Genomic DNA, 25961 nt, shown 5'->3' with positions numbered 1-25961 from the left:
ATAGACTGAGTGGACATGTCATGTTATCTATTGAGAATGACAGATCAAAGAAAATGGACATACAGTGCATCGTGGACAAGTCCGCGGAGCTTAAGGCTCGTCCAAACAGTGGTGAGTAGGCCGAGTACTTCATATTGATTTTTTGTTTGTATGTGAACATGTGGGCCGCTGTGCCAATTTGACTAAACTGTATATCTGTAGATACAGTGACCTACTGTCTCATTATATGAAAAAGTTAAAGTGGGTGTCAGAATGATGCGGTCGCTATCCGTGGTGCTGAACTGCTTTGAATTTGTGTTGTTTTATCATTATTATTATTATTTTGTTCTCTTGGTTTGATTGACTAAAACATGTAGTAATGCTTGTAAGCCCCGCTTTTGCGGGCATGTTGTAAAGCGATGTTATGATGAGCTTTACAGTGACCGCAGCCATGTGTGCGTAACGCTGTGCCAGTTTGCACCTGCCTTTCAAACGTGCTAAATATAGACGCAAATACAGCTCGCTATCTGCTTCAGGTTTGATAGATCACATTGCGTGTGCTAAATGATTACATTTGCATCTCCTCCTCCCAGTATTTTGCGCGTTCTGATGATCTACATGTATTCTGCATATTCATGAAGGTAAACACGCTAAATGATTTGCGAGTGCTATTTTGCTCATTTGACAGACGCAATCCTCGGTGCTCCCAGTTAGTACATCAGCTTTGTGCGCTCTATCAAGTTTGCACATGTTTTTATACACGCAAACCTTTAGTAGATCGGGCCCAGAGTCTCTAAACCAGTGCGTTCATCCTGTGTGCAGAATTAAATGTAACTAAACTCCTCAAAAAGAGTTTGATACGTTATTTCGTTGAAGCATTCCTCCCTTTAGCAGCAATTGGTATAGTATGTCGTATCGTTGGAAAGCCTGATTCTTCACCTTTGCAACAAGAGGCGTTTTTTGACCAGAGGAACTTGATTTAGCAGCTTGTAACAGTAGTCTTCTTTCAGCCCACCGCGAATGCGTCTCTCCCGGTGTTACGGTTTTAAAAGTGACCCTGTAAACTGGAGACCTTCAGCTGAACGTGTCAGTGTTTGTGGAGTTTACACAGCTGTTGAAACACAGAGGGAGTTCCTGGGAATGCAAACTAGTTTAGTTTTTATTAAGATTTCAAAATATCCTCATCAGATATTTAATGATCGTCTAAAGACGTTTATGAGGGATGCATCTGGCTGAAATTCTCCACTTAACAGGGTCGCTTTTTAAACCAAAACACCGGCCGATCTCTGCCACGGCTTTTTGAGTTCAAAAGGATTTTAAAGCCGTGTTGAAACGTCTTTGCTACTCGCGCTTATCTCCTCTCACGTGTTGATTCAGTGAATCCATCTGTGATGAAATATAGCACCATCTAAAACAGACCAGCTGAGTCTCTTCATGCTAACAGGCTAACTGTTGTGTTGCTCATAATGATACCTGCCTGTCTGTCTGCTTCTATGGTGTCATCTGTGATGAATGGCATTCCTCTTTGTGTTACTGCCCTCTACTGGTCTGGTGGTGTAGTGCATTTACTTTATTTTTCTCCATACGTCACTGGCCTGATTTACACAATCTACCCAGGACTTCAGCCCGCGGTCGAAACACAGACAACAATGGGGGCACAGGAACCTTTTAGTTCAGGGTAAAGTAGTTCTGGGGGCTAAAAGACCCTGGAACTCTTGGTCCAAATACACCTTAAATGTGACCAGGCTGGTGATCAAAGCTGTGGAGATCTTCCACATGCCACTGAGGTCCCTCACAGTGTACCATGAATAATGTGTAAAAATGGCCGATATGTGTTGTGTAGTCTTTATTAATGTGGGAGAGTACAACATCCAATATACCAAGCAAATCAAAACAAGAGTGAACCCCGACAGGGGAATACTACAGGGGATTTTGGCACTTTATTTAGCTGTGTTGCTCATTCCACAGAAGCACCATCCTTACAAGTTAGACCTCATTATAAAGGTGAGTAATCAATCTTTACAATGATATATAACACAACACCTATTGGTATTAATAAAGGGGAGAAATTACTGACTGAAATAAAACTTTGCTTGAGGAGTTTTTAATTCAGTCTATATAACGGCTATATAGTATATAATCTAGAATTTGCCTTGAAGTCGTAGCAACTCATCTTTAAGTCATTTAGATTGTGACAAACTTGAATGTAGGTCTGAGATAATGAGTGAGTTTCAGGCCAGTGAACAATGTTTATCTGCAGCACTAATGCAAGTTTGAAACACAGACAAAGCACAGCTGTGATTTTACACAAACACACACACTGATATGTATTATTTATACGAGCTGAATAATTGTTGATGCAGTTTGAGGTACGTTTGAACTGTTAAAGCTCCAGTGAGGAGTTTTTAGATAGTTATGAATTAGACCAAAATGAACATGTTAGTCTATTTATGAACCACAGAAGCAGTGGAAGCAATCAGTGATGAGGTTGATTTTCTAGAGTGTAATTATTGGTTCCTGAAAAGCTGTCTAGGGGTAGGTCTCTTTTTTTAAAACATTTTTTATAGCATCGATTCTCGAATGATCAAATGAGTGATACATATAGCTGATTTCAGACAGCAGGATAGATTTATGTTAGATAAAAAATATGACTCACATCTACGCAACAAAATGACCAAAGAGATAAAAGATATCACTTTGTCCACAGGGGGCGCCAGTCTCAATGCAAATGAAAAGTTCATCACAGGACATACGGTGTCATTTTGCACAAAAGAAAAAACCTAGATGATCATTTTGAATTCAAATGTTACCTTTCTCTAATCCACAGAGCCGTTTACCGTCTTTTAAAAAAATAGGAGAATATTGGATTCAAATCTTGGCAAGCGGCTACTGTCAGAGAAATACGTGTTACTGCATCAGCATAGAAATCCTGCTAATCAATTTAAGGTATCAAATATTAATTTGAGACAGCAGAGGCCTGCACTCTGGAGCAGGATTTGTGGTTACTGAGGACACATAGTCGTTTCATTATTATTATTAATAATAATAAAGTTATGTTATTGGGCTTTTTTGCCTTTAATGATCAGACGGCTGAAGAGAGGAAATGTGGGGAGTAGGATGATGAGGTCTTTGGAACATGAGCTTAAACCACTAGGCCAACAGCGCCCAAACATCAGGTGTAACTTTATGGTTTTATTATTACTTCTAAAGGTGGTTCACATCTACCAGAGCAGGTTGTGCTCACGATCAAAGGTCATCTTTCAAAAAACATTGACCATTCACCATTGCATTTTTAAAAGCAAACTCATGACCAACCTTTTTAGTCTCACTATTAACTGAATTTTATTCTTATAACAGTTTTATTTCACCTTTCTTTCTTTCTTTCTTTCTTTCTTTCTTTCTTTCTTTCTTTCTTTCTTTCTTTCTTTCTTTCTTCCTTTCTTATCTAGTTCAAAATTTAGTCACTTTTTATTTTATTTATTTATTTCAAGTATAGCATCTTATTTTCTTTTCATGGTTTAATATTTTAGTGTTTCATTATCTTAGAAATGTATTTTATTTTGGTGAGTTAAATTTTCTGTGTTGAGTTTTAACATCTTATTTTACCTCCAGTGTTTCCTCATTAAGATATCATGAGAGCGTTTCCTCAGTTTGTTCAGCATCTTCTTTTTTATTTTCTATTGTATTTATTTATGTATTGTTATTATTATTATTATTATTATTATTATTATTATTATTGTTGCATATATTGTGTTCTTAACCTTAGGATTGTGGGGTGGGTTTGGAGTCAGGGCTGAGGTTGGGATTTATTTTCATATATTATATATCTTTCTTTTTTTAAATTGATTATGTTTTAAATTTTTTTTATGTACAGCACTTTGTGTTACAATGTCAGTGTATGAAAAGCGCTTTATAAATGAAGTCTGGTTGATTCATTGATTGATTGGTTGATTGATTGATTGATTGATTGATTGATTGATTGGTTGATTGATTGATTGGTTGATTGATTGATTGATTGATTGATTGATTGATTGATTGATTGATTGATTGATTGATTGATTGATTGATTGATTGATTGATTGATCATGGAGGTTTTTAAAGTTAGATCTATCTGCACTTATGAATGTAACATGATACTATAAGATGGGATTTTCCCATTCACTCTGTGTGTTATGTCATAGTTTGCTCTTAGTTTGTAAAGGCGTGCCATATGTTGTTATTCATGGGAACACTCTCACATGACAATGTTGGCTTGTCTGTCCCCCTTATACGACATGATCTTTGTTGAATGGCGTTCATTTTTCTTACTAGTCGGGTGGTGTAGCATAAAAACTTGTATTACTTCTCCACGTCACTGGTCTGATTTAAATAATCTTCAAAGTACTTTAGGCCGCAATGGCACCTTCGTATCTTAAAGAGCTCATAGTGCCCTATTACCCCTCTAGAACACTACGCTCCCAACATGCAGGCCTGCTGGTCGTACCTAAAGTCTCTAAAAGTAGTATGGGAGGTAGAACCTTCAGTTATCAGGCCCTTCTCCTTGGAATCATCTACCAGTCAGGGTACAGGAGGCAGACTCCCTCTCCTGATCTCTCTGTTGATGAAACCAGATAACCAAAAGAAACCCTGGGTATGTGGTGCTTGCTTTTTTAGAATAGGCCTCTGGAGTGAAAACAGGAGTATGCCATTTAAAAACAAGTATCTACCAGCAGTTATCTGTTTTCCCATTAAAAGTTAGCTCCTTAGTTCACCACAGTCTTCCTTGGATCTAACAGCATCCTGCCTCCCCCTTTGTGTGTTTTCCTTGTAAGTGCTTTCTAATAAGGAAAGGAAATGAGAACATTTTTGTCCTGCACGTTCAAATTGTCACTATCGTGAAACACCTAATTGCCTTATTCAAAGGAAGTTACAGTAAACTTGAAATAGGCCGGGAGCCAGGCCCAGCCCACAGGATGTTTTTTGCTACCTTTTTTTCATTCATATTGTTAGCCTATACCTTGGGCCTTCTCAAGGTGATAATGAGCACTCTCAACTCTGCGCCGTTTGGTCGTGACGACCCCAAAACTCCTTTTTTGAAAAATGCTCCTGGCATGATAATGTAAATCCAGAAAACAAGGTGTTAAAATTGCATTCTGTGATATCCAAGTATGACATTTGGCATAGAGTATCCTGACACATAGGGGGATGTGTCAAAATAAGATTCTGGTGCTTTCTGATTTTAGATTTTAAAATATCATCCACAAAATACACAACAAGACTTAAAATATCATCTGTTGGATGAAATATCCTACGAAATGGTCACTTTTGAGCATTATATGGTCAATTTAATGGCCTCATTTGTATTTAAAAAACTGCCTTACTTTGTAAGCTTCAAGTAGAGCTCTAGATGACCTCTGTATCTTAAATATTACACTTTCTGTGGCCATACATACTTCATCATATCCCAAATCAGAGAGAACAGAATTTTCCAGCATTCCAGATGGAGGTTAGCCTGTTACCTGAATCTAACACTATACTTCTGTTTTAATAAGTTGCAAAAAGAGCAACCAGCAAACATAAAAACATTGTGTTTTATAATCATTATTTTTCAAATGATTCATTTAATGTTGGAGCAAAAATGCATCCGGCACTTTGAGTTCAAAATATGAAATCTAATGCTTCTGTAACTCCTTCAGGTCGGGGATGTAAAAGCATTCTTATTCTAAGAAAGTCAGTGTTAGCTCACTGGTTCATTGGAGGTGAATATAAAGCTCTCACCACTTTGTTTGATTAATGATACCCAATATTATACTCTAATTAAATAAGCAGTTGGATGGTTCATATTCTTATCCTCACCAGTCATGAAGAAAATTGACTGCATTATTGGAAAAAGCCTCTTTTGCCCCATCACATCATTTATTTCATGTTTGACACATTTGACTTGAGAGGATGGTTATTATATTTTATCAAGTATACTGAGTGAGATAAAGGAAGACACTGTTTTGCTTTATTAAAAGCAGAAGTTCTCTGTGGAGGAAAATGAAAATGAAGTGTCCGGGAAAAGGTTCAACTATTGCCTTGATCATAACTTGTTGGCTGATCTCAAATTTTTTTTTTAAATCAGAGGGTTCTTCATTTTTAGGGACCAGGCACATGAGGAGTCTTAAGTGACTGAGTGCAGATTGAAGATCCCCAGAATCTAATGAAGAACAGCAATGATATTTGCCTCTCAAACACGACCCTCCTGTCGCTCTCTTCAAAATCCTCTTTAGGATGAACATAATGAAGAAGTAGAGAGAAGAGGTGGTAGAACATGGTGGATGGAAATTCAATCCCCTATCTCTGATGTGTTTTTGGGACATAACCTTGAAGGTTATTTCAGAATGTTAGTGAAAACAGCACCTCATGATTAGACTTATAATGATATTTTTTGATGAATATAACATACACTGTATTAATCATGGACGTAGTCTGTGACGTCACCCGTCTGTTTCTGAAGCGCTGTTTTGAGGCCAATCAGTGACGGCTGTTTTCGAAATGGCCTGCTACATACTACCTATGAATGTAGTAGGCAGTAGGTACTGCCTACCACATACTGTGTTTGAAGGTAGTCTGTAGTATGACTGTTCTGTAGTAATGAGGAAATGAGGCTTCGCGAACCACTAGTTGTATTTTTTGACTCCTCTAGATGAAGGATAAAAATGAAGGATCAATGAATGGCAATTCAGTGTGCTTTCAACCCTTTGTTGAACAGAGAGCGCCATCTAGAGGAGTCAAGAAATACAACTAGTGGTTCGCGAAGCTTCATTTCCCCAGCACTACTGTTCTGTTGGATCTGGTCTGCAGGATGCTGAGCCAGATGTCACTGTAATTCCGGGTCAGAGAGCAGAAGCAAACAACGGCCAAGCTGATTGCAAAACTGCATCTTTAGCATCACTTATGATTTAAAAAGTAAAGAGGTTGTTTTTTTGGAATTTAATGATTTTTACAGCACCGAAAAACTGAGTGCCACCTTAAAAATGAAGAAGCTTAAGAAACGTAACGTTAGCGCTGTGCATTGTGGGAAACAGTATTTGAGGGAGACTGGTCCGACGCAGACTGAGAAATTTTCCTGAATCAGTACGACATCCGGATAGTTTTGACATACTGCAGATGTTGCTCTTGTTCAATTACTACATATTGAATTTTGGCCAAATCAGTACGTACTGCTAGTACAGTAGGAGGTTTTGATAACAGCCATAGTGTGATGTAAAGAGGCGGGCTTTGAGCCTCCTCACCAACAGCTACGGTGTTCCCACCTGTCAATCAAGTCAGCTGTGCCTCTCATAATGGAAAACTCATACTCTTAATATCTACAAAATAGCCTAGTTATGATAAAATGATCAAAGTAAACAGAGATCATAGCGGGGCCGGAAGTAGGCGACCGGCTATCAGAGAGACCACACTGCCCTCAAGAGATTTGGCGGAGAATTACTGCCCGACATGGACACATCGACGCACAAGTATGTGGTGCTCATGTCCGCATCAGCCCCTGCTGTGTAGGGGAGACGCAGAAGTATAAATCAGCCTAAAGCCAGTTGTATATTAAAATATCAAGTCTGATATTAAAAACTAAATAAAGCCTTTTATTTATTCAACCCCCGTTTGCAACGTTTAAACTTCATCTAATTCAAGTGAGGGGTCCGACACTCTGGAACCATCTCCCCGAGGAGATCAGGTCTGCTGAGTCAGTGAGCTCTTTTAAATCTCTTCTGAAAACATACTTTGATTGTAGAGCCTTTCCTGATTTCATCTGAATTTTATTTTATTTTATTTTATTTAACTCAATTTTCACCGTCTTAAGACATGTATTTTAAAATAATTGTATTCCTTTAAAGTTATTTTAGTGGAATTTTATGTCTTTTAAAATATGTTTTATTTCTTTATCTTGACTTGTGTGATTTTATGATCTGCATGTTTTATTTTGCTGCCCATGTGAAGCGCTTTGTTGGTTTTTGAAAAGTGCTCTACAAATAAATTATTATTATTATTATTATTATTATTATTATTATTATTATTATTATTATTATTATTGTTATTATTATTATTATTATTATTATTATTATTCAAGTGACTCTCCACAATGATTAGTGCTTATCCCTGCCCTGCATTCTCAATGTAATGCGATGTATACTGTAAGGCTAAGCTCTGTCCTTTCAGTATCTGTCAACTCGGTTTGATGGAACATTTCCTTTTCATGTCTGTGTCCATGTTTGTGTTGTGTGGCCCTCTTTCTATGGCTGTGTGTGTGTGTGAGTGTGGGTGTGTGTGTGTGGGAGAGTGTGTCAGAGAGAGGTGACATTGTTCCTGGCAGAAATATGTTCCAGGTTTGGGGCTCAGGTGGCTCTGGTTTGTCTCTGATCAGAGCTGACACACACCATGGCAGTGAAACACACTCTCGCTGTCTCTTTCTTGATTTAGCTCAATCTCACTCTGGTGTGTAATCCCCTCCTATATCTTCACACACACACACACACACACACACACACACACACACACACACACACACACACACACACACACACACACACACACACACACACACAGGGCTGTGCTGGAGGCTCTATCAATCTTTCTGAACGTGGACACCGAGCAGCGCTGCGGCCCAATAGCCTTTGCTCCCTCACACCTGATGCAGAGCAGAGGGCGAGAAAATGCAGCTGAATGAAGTCATCCAGCCGTATTTCTTTGTTGCACTTCTTGAGTGTACAGTATGTACTTTCTAAGTTGAATAGAACAGCTCATGAATAGGTTTCTGCATGGCCTAGAATATGCTGCTTCAAAGCATGCACAATTTGAAAAGGCTGTTGATACACGGCTGAAAGAATGAGGACAAAATGGCTGGACCGATTGTGCCGGCCATTTCTGTTATCAGATAAAAGCTGGCTGTGTAATTTCTTGTTCTTTTATTAAAAATTGTCCATCATTTTAAGGATGTCATTTCCTTTGATAATGAAATCAATGAAGAGCCAACTGAGGAGAGCTTTCGCAAGGCTAATGTATCAGTCTCTGCTCTCTGCAAACAGATTCCTTAAACTACACTCTTTGTAACAGTGCAGATCTCTGACAGTGCATTGCCTCAAGATGATAACACTTCACAGACTTAAAGTTTGAATCAATGAGCGTGTATCACAGCGATTTATTTTCACTAGGCAAGATTGATCAAGATATCATGCTGAAAACAACTCTCTGTGCTGTATTACTGTATCTGATGACACAATGCTGCTTGACATCCTCACTTGCAGATGATATATGTTCAGGCCCGTGCAGAGACCTTTAAAGGGGCAGGTGCTCAAAGTTTAAGTGGGGCAGGGAGAAGGATGGGTCAATGAATTGTTTTAATGCTATATTAATTTAATTCAAATAAGGCGTTTTTCTACCAGAGGAACTTTACCCCTGAACTATGAACATTTCGACCGGTGGACTCAGGGTCTAAATTTAGTTCAGGGGTAGATAATCTCCCCCCTAAAAAGCCCCTGCTAGGGGGGTAGTTCTTTTCAAAGGTCCCGGGACATTCAGGGGGGCAGGGCCTGCAATGCTGAACGTGTCTGATTGGTAGATTAACCTCAGTGTTTTTATTCCTCCCTCCGTCCACAATAACATCACACACATCTGTGATTCACTTGATTTCTCTTTCTTTCATTAGTTTTGATTTGTTCTATCTTTTTTGTATGTGTGTGTACTTTTCAAAAGAAGAAGCTGTGATTCTCTTGATTTAGCAGCTTGTAACAGTAGTCTTCTCTCAGCCCACCGTGAATGCGTCTCTCCCGGTGTTACGGTTTTAAAAGTGACCCTGTAAACTGGAGACCTTCAGCTGAACGTGTCAGTGTTTGTGGAGTTTACACAGCTGTTGAAACACAGAGAGAGTTCCTGGGAATGCAAACTAGTTTAGTTTTTATTAAGATTTCAAAATATCCTCATCAGATATTTAATGATCGTCTAAAGACGTTTATGAGGGATGCATCCGGCTGAGAGTCTCCAGTTAACAGGGTCGCTGTTTAAACCAAAACACCGGCTGATCTCTGCCACGGCTTTTTGAGTTCAAAAGGATTTTAAAGCCGTGTTGAAACGTCTTTGCTACTCGCGCTTATCTCCTCTCACGTGTTGATTCAGTGAATCCATCTGTGATGAAATATAGCACCATCTAAAACAGACCAGCTGAGTCTCTTCATGCTAACAGGCTAACTGTTGTGTTGCTCATAATGATACCTGCCTGTCCGTCTGCTTCTATGGGGTCATCTGTGATGAATGGCATTCCTCTTTGTTTTACTGCCCTCTACTGGTCTGGTGGTGTAGTGCATTTACTTTTTTTTCTCCATACGTCACTGACCTGATTTACACAATCTACCCGGGACTTCACCCGCAGTCGAAATGCAGACAACAATGGGGGCACAGGAATCTTTTAATTCAGTGTAAAGTAGTTCTGGGGGCTAAAAGACCCTGGAACTCCTGATTGAAATGCACCTATGGAATTGATCATTTATTCATTTTTAGAACTGAAAACTTCAGATATTTTCTGGTTCCAGCTTCAGCAATGTAAGGATTAGCTGCTTTTCTTTGTCATGTATCATATTATATTGAAGGTTTGGAGGAGTAAGACGATTATTCATACAATAAAAGATTTCTGAAGACCTCAATTTGTGCTCCTGGAAACTTCATTGGACATTTTCACAAGTTTTTCACAGTAACTAAGTCTGCTCATCGCTGATGAGAGAATTAAGTTGCAGAGTGCAGAAGAGTGGAGCACCTCAGCTGTGATCTCTCTGCCTCTTTCCTCCCCTTTCTTATCTCCTTGCATTTTGCCCTATTCTTTCCTTCCTTCCTTTTCTTTGTCTCCAACCGGACTACAAACGCCAGAAAGCAGAAATTGTTTACTTTTGTTAAGTGGCTCCTCATTTGTGGCTCTAAAATCGAAACAAGGTCAGAGTTCATCTCTCAAGGCAGTTTAATGTGCTTCAGCATGTGGCTGTTTAACACAATAGCTGTGCTTCAAATATGCGCATCAAACCAAATTGTCGTCCATACTCTGACCTCGTTTTAAACTTGGATCTTAAAATGAGGAAACAAAGCTGGTGTTCTGCAGCTTTCTTGGAGCCGAAATCATTTTCTGTCATGGGTGTGAAGAGTCAGAAGGGCATGAAACTTACAGAGTTTAGTTTAGTTTTGCACAAGCTAAAAGTAACTAAAAGTTGTTGCTAAATAAAAGTTAGCGGGTGCTGCAAACACTAATTGGAAGCATTAAAAATTCCCCTTCATATAAAGGAATCCCTCATCTCGCTGTGTGTCACAGCAGCATCAGGCAGGGCCCAGATGACCTCAGTCAAAAGGTTATCTTTTGTCCAAAGCATAATTATTTTCATTGTTATTATGTTTGTATTGGTAGGGGCCAAAACAGGCCTTCATACCTACCCCTTCACAATAAAATAAATTACATTACATAAAAAGACCTGAATAAGGGGAACCTGACTTGTGTTTTTATTGATTTATTCGCACCTTTAACAGACTGATATTGATTACCAGCAGAGCAGGAGCTGCCAATAAGAACACTCAGTGAATGGGTATATTGTGGTTTGCAGGCTAAGTCATTCATATGTAATTGAAAATAGCATAAAGTCATATGTTGAGACTGGAAAAATATCGTTTTCTGAAAAATATTTGAGAATTTTTAATTTAATATAAGCAGTAAGTTTTTAAATAGTTGGGACAGGGACAACACAGAAGTATGAGGTCCACCACTCTGTCAAATTGTTCAATAGTTTAAAAATAATGTGGAAGAATTTTAGGATTTCATCATCTAAAGTACATTATATCATTAATAGACTCAGGGACTGTGGAGAAATCTCTGTACAAAAGGGGATACGGCCTAATAGGGGGCGGCTGTGGCTCAGTGGGTAGAGTCGGTCGTCTATCAATCTGAAGGTTGGCGGTTCGTTCCCAGCTCCGGCAGTCACACACATGCCGAAGTGTCCTTGAGCAAGACACTGAACCCCAAATTGCTCCCTCTGTTGTTCAGAGGTGTGTGAATGTGAACGAATGAAATTAGTTAACACTGATGGTTCCTCACTACATAGCAGCCTCTACCATCAGTGAGTGAATGGGTATGAATGGGTGAATGTGACGAGTAGTGTAAAAGCGCTTTGAGTGGACAGACAGACTAGAAAAGCGCTATATAAGTACAAGTCCATTTACCATTTACTATTTAATAACAGTACTTCAGCTCCTGAGGCAGCACTGTATCACTATCACCGCTCCCTCTCTCTCTTACTCTCCTCTATCCTTCTTTCCAGACCCAACTCGGGATGTCTGTCTAACATGAGTCTGGTTCTGCTCGAGGTTTCTGCCTGTTAAAGGAAGTTTGTCCTCTCCACTGTAACGAGCTAAATACTGTGAGGTGCAATGCTCATGGTGGATTAAGGTGGGGTAAGACTGAGTCTTGTCCTGTCTTGGTGTTGGGTCTCTGTTCATAATTTGACATAGAGTGGTCTAGACCTGCTCTGTTGTGATTTGGTGCTATACAAATAAAGATTGATTGATTGATTGATTGGTTGGTTGGTTGGTTGGTTGGTTGGTTGGTTGGTTGGTTGGTTGGTTAATTGATTGGTTGGTTGGTTGGTTGGTTGGTTGGTTGGTTGGTTGGTTGGTTAATTGATTGGTTGGTTGGTTGGTTGGTTGGTTGGTTGGTTGGTTGGTTGGTTGGTTGGTTGGTTAATTGATTGGTTGGTTGGTTGGTTGGTTGGTTGGTTGGTTGGTTGGTTGGTTAATTGATTGGTTGGTTGGTTGGTTGGTTGGTTGGTTGGTTGGTTGATTGATTGATTGATTGATTGATTGATTGATTGATTGATTGATTGATTGATTGATTGATTGGTTGATTGGTTGGTTGGTTGGTTGGTTGGTTGATTGATTGATTGATTGATTGATTGATTGATTGATTGATTGATTGATTGGTTGGTTGGTTGGTTGGTTGGTTGTTCGGTTGGTTGGTTGGTATGTTGGTTGGTTGGTTGGTTGGTTGGTTGGTTGGTTGGTTGGTTGATTGATTGATTGATTGATTGATTGATTTTTATTAAAAATAGACATGGCTCTGTGGTGGAAATCACTGCATGGGCTAAAAGTCTGTCAACACAATAGTTACTGCATCCACAAATGCTGAGTGGAACCATGCAATGAGGAACCATCTTTAAACTAAATCCAGACACGCCAGTAACTTATCTTGGCCCAAACCATTGTAACATGGACTGAGGCAAAGTTTAAAACTGACCTCTAGCCTGCTGAATCAAAATCAGACATTCTTTTTGGAAATCATGGATGCTGCATCCTCCACTCTAAAGACAAGAGGAACCACCATTGATGATGGTAAGGGGATGCATAAGTGCCCATGGAGTGGTTTAGTTAACATATGTGGGAAGGCATAATTAATACTAAACATATCTATAAGGTTTTAGAGCAACATTTGCTGCCATCCAGACGATGCCTCTTTCAGGACACACCTTATATATTTCCAGGTGGACAGTAACAGAGTAAATTTACCTGAGTACTGTACTTAAGTACATTTTTTGAGTATCTTGTTTTTTGGGGAACTTATTACTTTTACTCCACTACATTTCTATCAGTGCTCTAGTTACTGACTACTTTAGCTTTGAAGTCAGCTCATGACTTCGCCAGCTTACATTGGCTGCCAGTTTTTTATCGTGTTGATTTTAGGATCTTATTGATTACTTTTAAAATTTTAAATAGACAGGCCCCAAACTATTTAAGCGACCTTCTAACCCCCTATGTGCCTGGGCGGCCCCTCAGGTCTGTGGATGCATCTCTGCTGGTTGTGCCAAGATCCCACCTTAAAACAAAAGGTGACCAGGCCTTTTCAATCAGAGCTCCAAGTTTGTGGAACTCCCTGCCACTGACGATTCAACAGTCCACAACCTTAACTGCTTTTAAATCCTCACTAAAAACATTTTTATAAAATAAGGCATTTCTCCACCCCTAATTCTTGAATGTGCTCTGCATTCAGACGTCTTGTTTTGCTTCTGTCTTTTTCTCCCCCCTGTTTGCACCGTTTTTTATGCTTTGTAATTCTCTGCATTTTTGTTGTGAAGCACTTTGTACCCTTGTTAAGAAAAGTGCTATATAAATAAAGTTTATCATTATATAAATAAAGTTTATTATGAATGTCCGTCTCTTTTCTGAAGTCTGATCCTAAGACAGTAAACTGTGTTTGTGTAGTTCTGATGGTCTCAGTGGTTTAGTCGTACCTGTATATCGTGCGTCTCCACGGTTGAACGTGGAGCAAACACAGAGCAGATTTCACTCAGATCAGTTCATGTAGAGGTGGTAATGATGGCTATAATTCTCCACCTGAGCACCCATGTCCATATATTCAGCCCGTGTTAGAGGTTTTTGAAATTAAGTATGATACTTATGGTTTGAAATGTTCTCCCTGTTTCCCACTCTGCCCAAACATACAAAAATTCACTATCCAACCTGAGAAAATTTTTTTCATTCCAGATCAACATTTCAGACTAAGTTGTCTGTGCTTGGAGTAACTTAGTGTCTGTTTTTATTCCATGGTATAGTTTTTAGAGATTTTAAGTAAGGGTTTCTAAATAAACATAATGTTACAGAATGCACTCCTATGTATTCTTGACTGCATCAATGTATTGTGAAAATACAACGTTTTGAGATTTGAGAGAAGTACTTTGAGTACTTCAGTATTTTTAAAAGGAAGTACTTCAGTACTTTAACTCAAGTAATAATCTGACAGAGCAACTTTCACTTGTATTGGAGTAATATTTGACCAGGAGGATCTATACTTTGACTACTTGTCCACTACTGCATATTTCAGCAAGACAGTGCCAAACCATATCTTGCATGTATTACAACACCTTGGCTCGGTAGTAGAAGAGTCCTCCCTGTAGTCTCAACCACTGAAAACATTTGGCAGAAACAGAAACAGAAAATATGACTAAGGAGACACAAACTGTTGAGCAGCTGAAGTCTGATGAATGGGACAATAACGGGACATTTAACTTACAAAACTCCAGGAACTGGTCTCCTTGGTTAAAGAAGAGGTGATGTTACACAGTAGTTAACATGCTCCTGTCCCAAGTTTGCTGCTGGCATCACATTTAAAATGAGCATACATCTTTTCATATAACCTGAACATTTTTTAATTTGGACATTTGATATGTTCTCCTCAGTTTTATCAACATTTTAAAACTTTTTGATATTTGGTATCTGACATTATGAGTGAGAGATAAGACATTTCCTTCTTTCTTCATGAGATGAATGTGAAAACATCCACCCAGTGTTAGGCTCGACGTTAAGGTTCAACATCCCAGAAAAGAAACTAATCAAAACATAAAATGAGTAAAGGGGTACCTGACCAAATCATACACATACGTTTAATATACTGATAGATTCAGTCTGTCTCTACGGAGTTGTGTTTCATAGTGTGAAAGAGGCTTTGGAACAGCAATCAGGGTATACTTAAGGGAGAGATATTCAATATTGTAATAGAGCACAGTACTATTTGGAGAGAATATATTTCTGTAATATATTAATGCAATTTGTCATCCTTCTTTTGATTAATGAGCTTGATCTTTGAGTCAGAAAGTAATGACCTCAGTACTTCTGTACAGTAAATCTGGCCTTTGGCTTTTTACTGGTGGTGCTAATGGATTCTGCAGGAAGTCATTTCCAATACCAGTCCAGTGGGAATAGGGTAGCTGTGATTTTCCAATCTATGCACCTAATATCATTACTCCTAAACAACGGAAGTTAAGTGCTGTTTGTAGAATGCATGCGCATGGATATTCCTTGGTAGAGTATCTGCATGTGATTTCTGAAGGGGCATATCTCTCAAGTCTTTTCTCCAGCGTGGTTACATAAGGTCTCTGTCCAATGGCTGATTAATGTTGTTACCTTGTATCTGGGGGAGCATCCACTTTGAGCTTTGAATTTCCAATCAAATGAGGTCAATCGTACATCCTGATAGGCAACAAGGGACGTATTGAAAGGTAGGGGGAAAGCATCTTGACTCCTCTCTATCTGTGGCAGCTCAAAAAGTTGTGTCTGTGCCAGTTGCGTTTGATCCCCAAGAAAATCCTCTTGTGTCAAACTTACTTCGACTCCCAACTTCAAAAAAAAAAAGAAGAAGAAGAAGAAGAAGAAAGCAAGAAAGAAAGAAAGAAAGAAAAAGACTTCTCCAAATCAAAGAGCATCATGGAGCAAGAAAAAGATTCAACCGCACAACCCCCTCAAAACAGCATGAAGAGAAATGTGTACCAAAATATCACCAGTCATCTTTTACCCCAAGAAACAAGCGCAAAAGAACAAAGGGAGACGGGGAAGGAGGGAAGGAAATGCAGATCACATTCCCTCCACAGTGTATGTGCTGCAGGTAAGAGATAAATTAACAGCAGGCTGGGAGTTCAGTGTCCTTACTGTTAGACCAGAATCTTCAAAAGTGGGGCACAAGTGTCCTTGGATGTCCCTGTTTTCTCTGTCCTGGCTTGATTTGATGTTATCATCATAAGAACAAGGCTAGCTTAATATTTGTGTAGGTCCTTACTCAATAGCAATTTCATCCTTGAGCTAGGGATTGAGGCGCTGTAATAATGTACCTCATTGTGTAAGCTGTACTCAATGGGTGCTTTGTTGTGCAGTGACAATGCTGTTAGTTGGCCAATGAATTTTCAAGGGCACAGTGGCGATGAGGATGTCCAAGGCTCGCTCTTTGTTTGAGAGCCACATAAGGACCTCGAGAAAATACACACACACCCGCCTGTTGATGTTTAATAATGAAGGGTATCAGGGCTCCATTAGCCAGGCGTTATGCTCATCCAAGGTTACATAAGGCTAATGATTAGCATAGCAAAGACAGCTTTTTAATTGCAACGGTCAGCACATACACTTACACCAACACATCCGTATGCATCTCAAGTCCCAGCTAAGAGATGTTTGACCTGTGTGTGTGCGTGTGTGTGAGTTCCACTCAAGTGTGTGTGTGTACACATCCCCCAAAAAGACTTCAAAACAAGAAAAAAGGAAAAACATGCAACAAAAATACCTTCGTCTCGAGGCTTGTTCATTGAAGATTCATCAGTTTTTTTTGTGAGCGGACCTAGGGTTAAGAAAAAAAGGGGGGAAAAAGAGAAAAGAGAAAATTCAAAAAAGATTACTGGCAAAAACGGAAAAAAAGAATATCAAAAAAAGAAAAGAAGAAAGAGCAAAAAGGACAAATCAGCAAGAGTTCATGGCTGCTTATTTTGCTTTGTTTTTTTTCCTTTAAAAAGAGTACAAAAGCAAAAACAAAAGGCATCACAGACACAGATTTATCACAAGAAAAGACACAAGATCAAAGAAAGCTGGTTTTTGGATTGCCTTCTTTCCCCCTGCAGAAGAAAACGGCTGCCTTTTTGTTTGCGGTCCCTCTTTCTCTCTCCTTTCAACCCTGTCTGTTGCCTGAGCCTCATTTCTTTGGATGCATGGTGGGCGGGTAGTGGATGGGGTTTTGTAAAGAGCGGGGGTAGGAGAAGGGGGAATGTGGAGTAATAAGGCCTCTGTAGTTTGAAGAACAGGACCCAGCCTTTTCCTCCCACCATATGACCATAAAAAAGACTGAGTTTTTAAAAAAGAACAGGCAAAGAAGAGGACACCTAGAGAGGAAGAAGGGCTGTGTTGGGTCCTGATGCTCAAACCCCAAAATTGTAACGCTGAACCTTCAGTGTAAAAGCACATAAAACACTTTAAAGGGCTTTTGCACATTAAGTCAAATACACCTTTTGTTGATAGACACACTTGACACAATGACACCTTTAATAAGACAGCCACCAGTGAACACACAATGACCCTGTAATGGTAAAAAGACACGTTACACATGTGGCAGATAAAAGAGGGCGCAGGTGCTTTTGTGTGATTGTGTGAGTGCTTTTATTTTGTCATCATTTATTGGTTGAACCAGAGAGCTTTTCCCCAGGCGGGTAAATAATTACATAGCACAACAGCAGTGTGTCAATTTGAAATGACAAGTAAGCGTGACGCTAATTGCGCAGAGAAGTGCAGGTAAAAGGTGAATGTAATTTGATCCCCATCTGCCCACTGGCTGTTTTTCGGTAAATTAAAAGAGTGACGGGAAGAGAAAGAGAGAAAGAAGCAGGAGAGAGGCACACAGAGAAGAAAACAACCTGCACTCTTTCACCCTTATTTCCCTCTTCTTATTACATGATGAAATGAACTGAAGGCTTTAAGAAAAATCATGAAAAACTGCCTGATCTTAGTTTCTTGAAGTCATTCCAGTGCCTGAGTTTTCCTGGCATGTTTCATTCGTGTTTACAGAACAGACCAATCACCTATTAGTACGTGACCAACACTGTGTGCTGTTGACACCGTCCTTCAGCGGATCAATGTCGGCAAGAAGTACACTTCACCTCTACATTCAGAAAGTCAGTACAAACACACTCTTCACTTTTCATCCCTTTCATCTGATAAATCCACTCTGGGAGGTTGAACTTTGGCAAAGATGGCCTGATTTTATTCAGTTACGCATGTTACATAACTCTTGTAGACTAGATGGAAAAGTCTTCTCTTCATCAGGATTTTGTAAAAGAAAAGTGCAGCCTGCAAGACTGATGATCATTTCATAACACACTGGTAGGAACATTTCCAGTCAGCTTTAATGTGTTAAACCATGCAATCAATCTCCAGACCTTGGCGCATTTATTCTTTTTTGATGCATATCAATCATTTGAGTTACAGGAAGCCATATTTGCTTACATTTTCCATTAAAAAAACATCATAAAATAGTGACAACACACGGTGATGTGGACTTAGAGCAAAGAAGTGGGTCATTAAGGACTGCTGTGATGACATATTAAACTTTGCAAGACCACAAATCTTGGTGTTCCTGTACAGCTTAGTGGATTATCAGTGAAGTATAAGAAGTACACTACAGGCTTGAGTCTTTTGTTACCATAAAGAAAACAGACAAAAATCCATGTTACTAAATCACAGTCAGGATGTCAAACATCATTGTCGTCACCGAGCTGCATGGTTATAAACCATAGACTGTATGAAATATGGATGTAGTATCCGTGACGTCACCCATCTGTTTCTGAAGCGCTGTTTTGAGGCCAGTCGTCGGTGGGAGCCATATTGGAAATGTTGAACTCAACCAAACTTCTGTCAAGCTAGTGTGAGGTAAAGAGGCGGGCTTTGAGCCTCCTAGCCAACAGCTACAGTGTTCCCACATGCTAATCAAGTCAGCTGTGCCTCTCATAAGGGAAAACTCGTAATCCTATTATCTTCGAAATTGCCACGTTATGAAAAAAATGCACCCCCCCATACAGTGTGTGCTGATTGAGAAATGAGCTACCCAGACTACACTTGTTTTTTGAACCAGGCTGTAAACATGTTTATTTCTGCTGTCTTCTTTGAATTGGTGTGTATGTGGTTTCCGGTACTTCCAGAGACAGCCTCAAGCAGCTCCTCAATAAACTGCAGTTTTTAGCACTTCTGGATTTCACTCATATTTTTAGACCAGAGGTTGCCGCTTGTTGTAAATCTGCAGATCATAAATCCTGATTGAGTCTTTCATAGCATGGTAAAAGGTATATAATGCATTGAAACAGGGAAAGCCTACAAAACAATGGCTTGAGGAGACAGTGAATGTCTATGCCGGCTGGAAAAAATGGCGACTTCTGTTGCCCTCTGTAAGCTGGGACTTCCACCAGATCCGTATCCGGTCCGTCTCCGATCCACTGTGGTCCGGCTCCGCTAATTAACCGGATGTTTTCATTTTGTTTTGGTGAAACCTGACTTCCTGTCCCGCTCCATCTGCTCTGTTGAGATTGATGCGTCGTGCTCCGGCATCTGGCAAAAATAGAAATCTTGTGTCTCTGATCTGGAGGACTCCGACCTGCCGGATCAGAGACGCAGCTGGAATGCAATGGAGCGGATCCAGTGGAAGTTAACAAATTGACTAGAGTAGAAACCTATCAGATCCGGTGCTGTGAGGGATCGGAGACGGACTGGACATGCATCTGGTGGAATTTGGCTTCACTGTCAGTAAGCCTAATGGCGGACTACACTTGCTTATGTACTCAAGTTGAAGTGTGTGGCAACAGCTGGCTAAAACTGTATTCACATCATTGTTCGAGTGGTTCTGTGTTTGCACCCGTAACATTGTTCAATAGATACGTATATTCTAGGTAGGGGTGGCATGGGGAGATCCAGGGGTTGGCCAGGGTAGCCCTCCTGAAAACTGATTGGCCGCCCTAAAATGCTAAATGAACTCTCTGGGCTGTGTTGCTGAAGGCTGCTAGTTGCATTTCGATGTGGCATATTTGAGTCTTTTAAAATGTTGACAGCAAATAGGGGCATTTAAAAAATTGTGATAAGTAGAAATAAAAGTACACAGAAAAATTCTGAGAGAAAACGATCGACCGTAGGCATGGAGTCTGAAACCTCAGGTTAACATTCTTGGGAACAGAGTTGGTATTTTGACCTTTACGAAACATGTAAAGGTTTCAAGATGAACTCACAAAGAGCAGACTCCTTTGACCCTCTTTTGATTGAGCACATTTTTTATTGTTGGTGAGCCTGTCCACAAAAAATGAATCAATAAATGACTGAACGGTGCAAAATTGCATCCCAGGATTGAGTTTAAATAATACAAAGAATATATTCTGGAAGGGCTAAATGCTAACATCAGCATAGCATGTGCACAAATCTTATATGATTGGACTGCTCACCACTTTATTTTAGTATGTGAGAAAGCTGACGTTTGCAGAAGAAGAAGAACAAGCATCCTACACAAAGTACAGCTGAGGCTGATGTGAGTAGTTTTGTAAACGTGATAAACGCCCCGTAGAAAAAGTCAGGACCTCATCACAAAGACGGCATCCAAAGATTCATTTTTTCATTCATCATTCATCAAGAAAACGTGAATGTTTGGAACTTGCAAAGCGAAACATTTGACATGTTTGCACTGGGTGGAAGTCAAGGCTTCATGAACATCAGCAGGATTTAAGGACTTCTTCATTCTTCAGATTTGTTTTGTTTACTTTTGATGAAAAGATGGAAATACTTTAAAAAAAGACAGACTTTACCCACTCATACAGGCTGAATGCCAACATGGCACAAATCATACAGTCAAAGAACAAACATTATATGTACATTATATTTAAGTACACGGCTGATTGGTGAAGTAGATGAAGGTGTTTCGGACATCAAAAACACATTTCTAAAACACGTCTCTTGCTGGATGTTGACATGTTTAAAATATAGTTCGTGTAACTTTCATCTCACCTTAAAATATATATTCTTCAATTGTTTTACCAGCACCTGGTTGTAATGCAACACAACTGCAGCATGGTGGCGTTAGCACATCTGAAAGCTGTTTGCTAACAGCTATTAAACAGCAAAAGAAGAAGAGAGCATCAGCACCAGTTGCTGGTAAAACAGGTGATGTGCAGTGAGATACGGACCTGAAGTAAAATGAGTCTTCTGCAGCTGTAACAGAGTTCTGTGTGGAACTTCTTTGAAAAAGTAAATGACAATGAGGTCAAGTGCAAACTTTGCCTGCATGGTATAACTAGTGTCGGTATCTAGATCATATCCATACATACATCTAACCAGCTTCTCTCCCTCCAACAGTCATGTATATCACCCTCTCCTTACCATTCAAATTATCTTCAAACACTTTCCAGTGACTATCAGATCGTGTAATAATATTATGACTAATGGCTTAATCAAAGACTAAACATTGAGATCATTTAAAGAATTAAATCAAAAGGTTTAACCTGTAGTAAACACTACCTAAAGCTCTTTTTAGGTTACTGAAAACCGTCAAAAAGCTGGAGTTGGTAATATCTATCAGCTGTATCAAAACTCACACAGACTCAGTGTGTTTTTGTTTCTTAAACTTCATTAAATGCCTTGTTAGTACAATCACTGTGCAATATCCTTACCACGTTAACATCCTTGTATATATCTCCTTCATTCACAGCGCTTCTGTACATACTTATTTTTTTATTATTTTATTTTATTTATTCTATTTTATTTGATCTTTATTTTATTTTACTTTATTTCTATGAATATCTTCATTTTATTTTATTCCTTCTTCTATTCATATTTTGACTTTCTTACATACTGTTAATAAGAGCTCTGTAATGACCAAGTATTTCTGATTCTGAGTCAGGGATTTATTTTTTGGCGCCCCCTGTGGGCAAAGTGATACCACTTGCATCTCTGCAGCGTTTGTCCTCTTCATAAGATCTCATCTTGCTTTCTTTCAGTGAAATGTAATGTGCATTGTGAATATTTGCTGTCTCATCTGACCCCTAACCCCTCACGGCGGTTTCAGAAAATACAATTTAGAACAAAGAAAGTCAAGTTTGTCAAGTTTGCCTTAATAAGGTCAGACAGAGGCCTTCTGGAGTGTTCACACCAAACGCGAATAAAATCATATCCGTGAATGAATTACATGTAAAGTCAATGTAGAGACACGAATAGATGCGAGTAGTTGTCTGGCGACGTGGGTGGCATGTTTTGTGTGAATGATGCAAAGGATTCGCGAGAGTTGAAATAACTGAACTCCAGGGAATCCATCACGGTGCGATAGCCAATCAGCGTGCAGATCCTCTGGTGACGTGAGGTGTGATGTATGGACCAGCTGAGGTTCACTCATCTGGAACATATGCGACCCTTTGATTGTATCTCTGTACAGCTTCCCTGAATTCTGTGACTCTACCTGTTTTCATGGGATCAGGAATAAACAGGAGCTCACTGTGAGGACAGAGAGGGAGGAGGATTATCTGCTGAGCTGTGAAAACTTGAATCCAGCTATGGGTTGTAGTAGGGAGTTAGCTCCGCCCCGTTTGGCATAACCGGCTTCTCCATTCAATGTCCGCGAGCTCAACCTTCTTTGAAAACAAAAGACTAGTGTCGAGTGGGAACCCTCCCTCCCTCTCGTGAAAATTTGCATCCTTTGCACTCGTGTACATGCAATTTTGACGTGCAAATTGAGCGAGTCATTTGTGCGAATAGAGCGAGTAAACACAAAACATTCTCGATTGTTCTCACGATCATTCACGTCTGGTGTGAACAGGACATTACTGTTAACTTCATTCTGTTTCATAGTCAATAAAAAAACTCCTTTCAGGAGCTTTAAAGGTGACATATCGCGCTTTTTTCATCAATATATATTGGTCTAAGAGGTCCCCAAAACATGTCTTTAAAGTTTATGCTCAAAAAAACACTTTGAAATCAGATTTTGGTCTGCCTGAAAAACCCTCTTCTTCAGCCCTTCTCAGAACACTCTGTTTTCCCTCTGACCACGCCCCCTCAGGAAGTGGGTGTGGCCTCGGCTGTCCAGCACGTTGATCTAATGTTTACATGTTGGCTGAATATACACGGCTGCTCAGAGATCGGGTTACTTCAACCCTCTGAATCTGATCCAGAATCTGATCCTGACGGAGAGGCGCCTGTTGCAGGACCTTTCTGAAGGATTGGTCACAGATTTAGTGTTTCTTCTTGTTTTATTTATCAGTATGTAGACGTGTGTCTTGGTACACAGCTACGAACATGTAGCTATGTGGCTATGCTAACTAGCGCTAGCACTTATCCATGATAAATAAAAATCATCCACTAGATCTTCAAATCTGCAGACGTGGGGAGTAAAACCGATCTCTGCCAGAAAGGCAGCAGGACCTTTTATGAAGGATTGGTCACAGATTTAGTGTTTCTTGTTGTTTTATTTGTCAGTATGTCGACGTGTGTCTTGGTACACAGCTACAGCTACAGCTACAGCTACAGCTACAGCTGTTATTTCACATATTTCAGGTAAAAAACCATTAAAAAGTCAATTTTGCATGATATGTCACCTTTAATACTTATATTTAGAGATAGACTGATTAAAAACGGCATTTTAATATAATCGGCATTGGTTGATTAATTCTACTAATGTCTGCAGACACTGCAGGTGGCCTTGTCAGTGTGTGGCTGCTGTCAACCAATGTTAGCATCCCCATTAATGATAACACGGTTCATTCATCCTAAATGACAGCATACAAAATCTATAACAGCTACTGCCTAGTGACTCAATATATATTCTGTTATGATGTATAGAATAATGCATTGTAATATTGCTTCTGACATCCATATATGTCATGTTCTGACATCTATGGCGCAACCTAATGTACACTACCAGTCAAAGGTTTGGAAACACCTCCTCAGTCAAGGGTTTGTATTTATTGTAATGATTGTAAACACTGTAGATTAATACTGAAGACATCAGAACTATGAAACAACATATATGGAATTATTGAATGAACCAAAAAGTGTTAAACAAAGCAGAATCTGTTTTATATTTTAGATTCTGTAAAGTAGCCCCCTTTTTCCTTCATGACAGCTTTGCACACTCTTGGTATTCTCTCAGTCTGCTTCATGAAGTGGTCTCCTGGAATGGTTTCTAATGAACATGAGCCTTGTCAAGAGTTCATTTGTAGAATGACTTGCCTTCTTAATGTGTTTGAGACCATCAGTTGTGTTGTTCAGAGGTAGGGTTAGTACACAATGGATAGCCCTATTTGACTACTGTTGTAATCCAGATTATGGTAAAACCAGATTATTTCATAGTTTTGATGTCTTCAGTATTAATCTACAATGTTGGAAATAATTAAAATAAATAAAAACCATTGAATGAGAAGGTGGGTCCAAACTTTTGACTGGTAGTGTATATGAAGTTTAAGGGGATGTATTACCAGGAACCCTTTTCAGTGTTTTAGCACATTTGGTATTCAGAGTATCCCCCTCTACAATGTGACATATAACACTTTGTGCGTGGTCTGCTTATGCCTGAAAAAACACTCCTTAAAGTGCTGCCAACTCCTCAGTGAGAAAAGTAGCTATTGGCTGTCCTAAAGTCACTAGAAGTTGCTAAATGACATCATTGTTTAATTTGCATAATTTAAAGTGTAATGGACGCTGCAGGAGAGATGAGTAACGTCAAGAATAAATAAAAACCATTGAAACTCTAGTGTATATTTATATTTCATTAATTAACTATATATCCATCTAAAACATGTTACAATATTGGAATGTATCATTAATTATTCTATCTATATTTTGTATTAATTTCCAAATGAAAAGTTGGAATATTGTGTTAAGGAGTATCTGAAAAGTCTGTGTAATCTTTGAGTATTTAAGCTCATTCTCAATGTTAGAAACTGTAGTTGGTGTGAAAGAAAACAAGCTCTCAGCTCAAGGTCCACTTCACCAGCTTCACCTTCAGCTCTATCAAAGTAAAAACTGTGAGATGTTTCCTTGGACGAGCTTCTGATTGGACCTTGGCTTGAGATTCTTTATCTTAAAGTTGAATTGATGAGCAAATTACATAACATGTTTGCTCTTAAAATAAGCAAAATAACTACTGTTAGCTAAGACTAACCAGAAACATACCTTACAACTCATTAGCTCATTTATTATTATATAAGGTGTTATATAATTAACAACACACAGCAGAACAACCACAGGGATTTGGTAACAACTGAAGCCTGTCAAAACTATTAACGCAGAAGTTTGCAAAGTGATGAAAAAGTTTGAATAGTATCCTGCCCATCAAAGAAAGCACACTAACTTTTTTTTGGAAGGGGGGAGAGCAGAAATCAAGCAACCATTAACAGCCCCACGAACACGCTGAGAAAAGAGTAAAGAACTGAGCTTGATTGACGTCGTTTTGCAATGAGCGGGCGAGGAGGCGAGGAGCCCGGCACTGAGAATCAGGCCCAGACAGGGAAAAAAAGGGGCTGCTTTTTCTTGACATTTTAAGACTCTTTTCCCAATCACAGGAGCTGAGGCGGCAGGGGCAATGTGCAATTTGATGGAGAACCATGCCCCAACTCCCATCAACCCCCTCCACACACACACACACACACGCACATGCACACACACCAAACTATATCCATAGA

The 25961-nt window shown here is 39.4% G+C and overlaps 1 protein-coding gene across 1 annotated transcript in view; it reads right to left on the bottom strand.

Annotated features, from left to right (window-relative positions):
* Positions 1-25961, bottom strand: part of nlgn2a (neuroligin 2a) — a 369918-nt gene that overhangs the window by 154197 nt on the left and 189760 nt on the right. The window contains exon 4 of the mRNA XM_034676019.1: positions 17063-17116. Coding sequence (XP_034531910.1) covers positions 17063-17116 — 54 coding nt within the window. The remainder of the gene's footprint in view (positions 1-17062; positions 17117-25961) is intronic.

The sequence above is a fragment of the Notolabrus celidotus genome, chromosome 23 (genome assembly GCF_009762535.1).
Source record: "Notolabrus celidotus isolate fNotCel1 chromosome 23, fNotCel1.pri, whole genome shotgun sequence".
In the NCBI taxonomy this organism is placed as follows: Eukaryota; Metazoa; Chordata; class Actinopteri; order Labriformes; family Labridae; genus Notolabrus; species Notolabrus celidotus.
The sequence above is the reverse complement of the archived record's forward strand: the minus strand, read 5'-3'. Positions and strand labels throughout refer to the sequence as shown.